The 6,045-nt window shown below is 43.5% G+C and overlaps 1 protein-coding gene across 8 annotated transcripts; it reads right to left on the reverse strand.

The window, feature by feature from the left end:
- LOC100272289 (nitric oxide synthase interacting protein) lies at window positions 1-4,572 on the reverse strand. Of its 8 annotated transcripts, none has more exons than XM_035962138.1 (5): window positions 4,063-4,462; window positions 2,838-2,848; window positions 2,667-2,748; window positions 1,611-1,876; window positions 1-840 (listed from the first exon to the last, which is right to left on the reverse strand). In XM_035962138.1, the coding sequence occupies exon 5, from the start codon at window positions 621-623 to the stop codon at window positions 159-161; it is 465 nt and encodes a 154-aa protein (XP_035818031.1). In that variant the 5' UTR covers window positions 624-840; window positions 1,611-1,876; window positions 2,667-2,748; window positions 2,838-2,848; window positions 4,063-4,462; the 3' UTR covers window positions 1-158. The 8 variants fall into 8 exon arrangements, with proteins under 8 accessions (XP_035818031.1, XP_035818029.1, XP_035818032.1 ...); XM_035962136.1 differs by having other exon boundaries at window positions 2,292-2,748; window positions 2,838-2,951; NM_001146776.2 differs by having other exon boundaries at window positions 72-840; window positions 2,838-2,951; window positions 4,063-4,537.
- Between the last annotated feature and the right edge of the window lie 1,473 nt (window positions 4,573-6,045).

The raw sequence follows: 6,045 nt of genomic DNA on the forward strand, positions 1-6,045 counted from the left end.
TGTCGTTAAGGTCTTAAAGATACCTAAAATCAACATCTGCATACATGTATATAGAAGTTACAGCGGCAATTGGGAACTTGATGGAGTTCTCATTTCTAGGTTATATAATTTCATGACACCAAGGTAAACAATACAACAACGGCTATAATTATTCAAGGTTAGTAAGTTTTTGGTGCAGGCTTCACTAGTCCTAACCCAGAGCCACTACCCAAATGCTTGAAATATCTTGCCTCTAGGCGTTCATCATGTGCAGCAAACCCGGTTCCTCCTTTCTCCAATGGAACCAGATTCCTCTCCCTGAATGGTTTGCTGCACTCCAAGCAAGCTTTATCCTTCACTAGAAACTTGTCATAACATTTCTTGCAGAAGACATGGCCACAGGTGCTGACCGCCACAAGGGACATGGTATTTGTGATAGTGGACTTGCAACTAGGGCACATGTAGCTCTTTTTTTCCACTGCCTTACTGCTCTTCTGATCAGCAGTTTCTTCCGTGAACGAGATAGGGAAGAGCGATTTCAACTTGAGCTTCTCCTGCCCCTCCGGGCAAACAGTGTGGATGGAGGGCACGTCTACCTTGACCGTAGCTTCAGGAGTAGCTGAAGGGAGCCAGAATGCCTTCATATTGCGAAGGGCTTCGTCTTCAAAAGAAGTGACCTTCACATTATTTGCTCCATGAAACCCATTCTTGTCTTGCGAACCACTGCGATCATGGTACTGGGGAACAGGTCCATGATTCTGCTGGTCAAAGGCATCCAACTCCTTAGCCTTCTGCAGAATTAGCTTCTCCTCTTCCTCTTCCTTCTCTTGCTTTTTCTGGACCTCATGTGCAGCTAGCTTGCTGGAAGAACAAGGGTAATAGAAAAGCAGACAGTTTAAGACCAAATACAGAATTTTAAATTTTTGAGGTCTGTCACGAACAATATGAATTCTAGGTAAAGGCAACTACAAGAGGCGTACTATTTTAGTGACCAGTGGCTAATGAACATGGTTGCTGATAAAATGTACTTTAGCAAACAAACATATATTTGCGGGTACAGTGAGTAATGGCAAGGGTCAAATGTTTGATAACGAAACTACATACAAGACCACGAATCAAGACAGTACCGATCCAAAAAAGATAGACAATTTAATCCAAAATATAGGTACGACCTTGCAAAGCAAAATCGAACTCTAGGCGAGATCATGTTGGCCCAAAATTCATGGACACACTTGGCGTTAGGGGGTGTTTGGTTCTCGCTGCCTAAATTTTAGTGACAGTTAATTTTTTATCCCTAAATTGTCAAATTATATAACTAATAAATTAGGTCTCCTACATAGATACTATAGTGACTAAAATTTAGTATCTAAAGGTTAGAAAGGTGACTAAGGGAACCAAACAACCCTAATATCGGCAGAAAAATCATCAGCCGGCTGAGCCTTACACCACTGATATACTAGCCTGAGTCCCATTCTTCCCACAAATACTGTGAAAGTCTGCAGCCTTTTCTCCTCCCTGCCATCGCGCACCCTACTCTACTCCCCCAATAGCCCAACCAACCACCCCCTAAAGCAAGTACGCAATTAACAAGACAGAGAAGTAATTAAAGAGCGTGAACTGTTGCCGCCTACCGCTTGATGTCCTTCTTCTGGTAGAGGAGGCACTCGAGGATGCACTCCTTACAGAATGTGTGGCCCTTGGGGCAGCAGAGCGGGCCGATGAGCGGCTTGAGGCAGAGGCAGCAGGCGTCGAAGGGCTTGATGGAGTCCTTTCCCAGGCGCTCCCGCTGCGTGCCGTACCCGAGCTTCCGCTTCTCCTCGTACGTGAAGAAGGCGAGGTCGTTGTTGTTTTTCGAACTAGTAACTTATGCGCGCCTTGGCGCGCGTTGTGTTCGTTGCTGTTATACAGGTGCATTATTATTTTTGTATACTTCAAGCAAATTTAAGATGCAATTCTTCGTTGCTGTTATACAGGTGCATTATTATTTTTGTATACTTCAAGCAAATTTAAGATGCAATTCATATAGAAAAATTGCAAGGCAGCTATTTCTGGGCTCGTAAGTGATAGTTCCTTCTGCCAAATACACATGATATGTTAGACATAAATATTGAACTACGTGTAGAACTATTTTCTTGTTTGAAATATCATGTAAAAATGGTTGGGGCTAGTAATTTGTTTCACAACAAACAGGAACCATAGATAAACCATTGGAACATTGAACGTAAAAAACAAATGCAAAACCATACACTAGGATTAAGGTTGCAGATTAAGGTCGCAGTGGAAATATCTACGCTAATGCATGTGACTCAGACCTTGAAATATTTGAAAGCACCAGTTTTGGATTTCAGTCTCTGAGAAGGGCTTCCCTCTGCTTTTCATCAGATAATAGACCGCGTTCCTCAAATCACAACAAATACTATAAACTTTAGTGGGCTATGAATTGTCTATACCATAAACTAAAAAACCATTCTCTCTTATGACCTCTTTGAGCTTCACAATGTTTTTATGGTTCATTTTTCGCATGGACTGAATAAAAAAATAACTCAAAAGAATGGCACAGAACATTATAAAGATTATACAGGTTGTGCAGTCTCTGCAGCCTGTGTATTTGCTCTGCAACTATTCGAAAGGTTGTTAAGTGATTAGCACTATTCATTTCTTCTTTTTTGACAGAATCTAGTAGTTACCTTCACAAATCCTGCTTGGATGCCTCAGATGTTAGTTGTCCTAAGCAATTTCTTCTTGCAACTTCTCCACAATGGTTCATTTCTGTCAAACAGAAAATATTTTCATTTAGTTCACTGCAAGATCAATGTTTTCTTGGGGCATTGTAATAACTGACAAAGTTGTAAACAAACCTCAGGATCATCTAATAACCGAAGGGGAGCAGAGTCAGATTGTAGAAGGCCATTCACAATCTCATTACAAATTTCCAGAGCAGATATTTTTGTCACAAATTTCCTCTCAGGAGTCTTAAAAAGAATAATTATGAGTTATAACAGCTACACGCATCTTAGAAAGCAATATACCATAGCAGCAAAAGGCAATGGCTTCCTAAGATTTATGAAGCTCACATTTCGAATCAATTACATTGAGTAGCTTGAATAAAAAAACAAAAGTTATTTACAACAAAATAATATCCGTTTAAATAGCAAGGTGTAAGCAATTCTAGATGGGAAAAAATAGTGTTATGTGTTACAATATTTTGTCAAAATGAAGTGGCAAAGACATACACACAGCATACAATGGTGTCATTGTATCCCGGAATCCACGAAATGCACCCTAAGCCGCAAGCGGCACTATGATCGGTGGAGCACCAAGTGGCATAAGTGTAAGTTGCCAAAATGTGAGGTATGGATTCTACTACATTAAATACACCCTAAAATGCAATGTGTTGAGGACCACAAAGTTTGAGTGGATACATATTAAAGATTATAACGTGGAAGGGTTATATGAAACAAATATAATTAGTTATTATATTCGTTGTTATACTTAGCTGACTGAATGAGTCAGGAGCAGTATGTCTGTAGACAAATGTGGCCCGAAATCAACTGGCCTATCATCGCTCTATAACTGCATAATCTGAAACTGGTGCATAACTTCAGTTTTTGGAACCGAAGCAGACTTTGACAAGATCACACCCTAAAATGCAATGTGTTGAGGACCTAAAACAATTGTGGCTAAAGAATATGTATTATTCAATCAAAGGAAAGAATCTATATTCCACGATGGTGTATTTTAGATTCTTTCCTTTGCTTATTCTATAACTTCAGCACTCATCCAAGTAAAGAATAAACATGAGAGTTTAAAGGAAAGAATATATATTCATCCCAAGAAGCCACCATCGGATGAATATAGATTCTGCACTTTGATTCTTTCCTCTGTATTATTCTTCCCTTCGCTTATTCTAAAACTTCAGCATTCATTCGAGGAAGCAATTACAGCATTCGTCCCGCCCGTGGGGGCACCATAGGTGCTGTTTGTGACGCTCACAAAAAGCACCTCGTCGTGCATCGGGGCTGTACCACCTCCCGGAACACATCCACCTCGTGCTCAGAGCCAGCGGAAGAGAACAGTTCGTACCTGCGGGAAGCGGTGAGACGAAGTCGAAAACTGCTTGAGCGCTGGAAGACTGCATCTCCGAACTCCTCGCTCCAGGTCGCCGAAGCCGGAGCCGGAGCCCGAGCGAACTCATCACCGGCCACTACCGGGGGCGACCTCGCCGGAGTTCCTTTTTTTTACCTATCTCAACGCCCCCTCGGTTTCCTGAAGCACCTGGAAGTCTCCAGCGGTGTGGAGAACTCGGCACAGCCACCTTCGTCAATTCTAGAATGCTCCGGACGCCGGAGGAATCGAACAGACACAGAGAACGCTGGTGTGGATGAGCTGCATCCGTGGCCGTTGATGCAGCATCTTGCGGCTGGGACAAAACATGTTGACGTGGATCAATGTGGGGGCAGATTTTGTACCGGCTTTGTTATATAGGAAATGCCGCTGCGGCATCTTCGCTCGTGCCTCGAATCGTCTTAGCTCGAGAAGGTATTCGCTCGCTTGGAACCCAAGATTTGTTTGACGCGGGGAAGGCAAAGCGGCGAGGCGGATTAATATAGTGACGAGAGGAAGACGGACCTCGAAACCCGCCGCTACCGTCCGTGCACACAAGTGGGCTGGGCCGAGCGGGGTTGACCGTAGGCCGTACGCCGTAGATGTTTTCGGAGTATTGGATAAAATTCCAGAAAAACAAATCAGATGTTAACTGTCCAAACAAAGTGGTAAACTCTATATTGCTACGATTTCTGTTATTCGATGGATATAATTTAGTTTAATAAAGCATAAAAGTATGTGTTCTATTTATTAGATAGGTGTGAATGTAGAGCCAACATTTAAGGTTTGAATCTTTGTGCATAATTTTAACTTATTTTTTCATACAGTACGAAGGCCATAACGACCTTGAAAACTGGTGTTGTTTATAGTCGATCGAGACGAAAAGATATGGTCTTTTTAGAAATAGTTAGGGAGTGAAATGGTTTGTTTAAAATATAATATATTTTTTAAAATCCTCTTGACTTTATTTATGTGTTAGTTTACACAATTTGCATCAACAGATTGGTTTACGTGCAATATGTTCCTAACTCTACTTTGTCTAATGTTCTATATTTTGAACTCTAATTTATCTATAATATCGTTTAATGGTGATAATAGTTTGACTTTAACTTAATAGTTTTATATCTGGTTCTGAACATTCTTTCATCCAATAAACATACCCATAAACACGCAAGTCAAACTCGAAAGTCAAGTCAAGTCAGATGCAGATGGTTAAGTTTGATTGTTTCTTTTATCTTTTAAAAAGGATGTTTAATTTGTCATAATTACAAAAAAAGGTACGATCATGTCAAAAACGGTCTTTCGAAATAAATTATCAACAGTTCTGTCGGCGTTTCGAGACAGGGGGGTCCCTAAGCCGACGAGTGAGTGTGCTGCGTGCCCCAGTCCAGATGGGTCGAGCGCGTGGGCGAGCGCGGAGGGGGGAGAGGCGAGGCGGCCGGAGCCGAGCGTGAGAGAGGTGGAAGTCCCGCGGCCTTCGTGTTCGTCCCGCGCCCAGGTCAGGTGCGCTTGCAGTAGGGGGGTTACAAGCGTCCACGCGGGTGAGGAAAGCGAGCGGCCCCAAGAGAGCGCCTGTCCCGTCCTCGGTCCCGCGCGGCCAACCTTCTCTGAGAAGGCCCTGGTCCTTCCTTTTATAGTTGTAAGGAGAGGATCCAGGTGTACAATGGGGATGTAGCAGAGTGCTACGTGTCTAGCGGGGGGAGAGCTAGCACCCTAGGTACATGCCGATGTGGCAGCCGGAGAGATCTGGGCATCCTGCTGGCGTGATGTCGTGGCTATCGGAGGTGCGGCGGAGCCTGATGGAGGGACAGCTGTTGGGGCGGTCGAGTCCCTGCTGACGTTGTCCTGCTTCCGTAAGAGAGCTGGGGGCCGCCGTCGTCATAGAGCTTGTGGAGCGCCATCATTGCCCCTCTGGCGGAGCTGGCCAGACGAGACGCCGGTCTTGTTCTCCGTGACCCGAGT

This window comes from Zea mays, chromosome 9, assembly GCF_902167145.1.
Source record: "Zea mays cultivar B73 chromosome 9, Zm-B73-REFERENCE-NAM-5.0, whole genome shotgun sequence".
Classification (NCBI taxonomy): Eukaryota; Viridiplantae; Streptophyta; class Magnoliopsida; order Poales; family Poaceae; genus Zea; species Zea mays.

Excerpts from the sequence above, each read along its gene's own strand:
- LOC100272289 (XM_008659993.2), bottom strand. Across the intron at positions 841-1,610 it reads CAGAAGAAGGACATCAAGCG|CAAGCTAGCTGCACATGAGG; the intron begins GTAGGCGGCAAC and ends TTGTTCTTCCAG.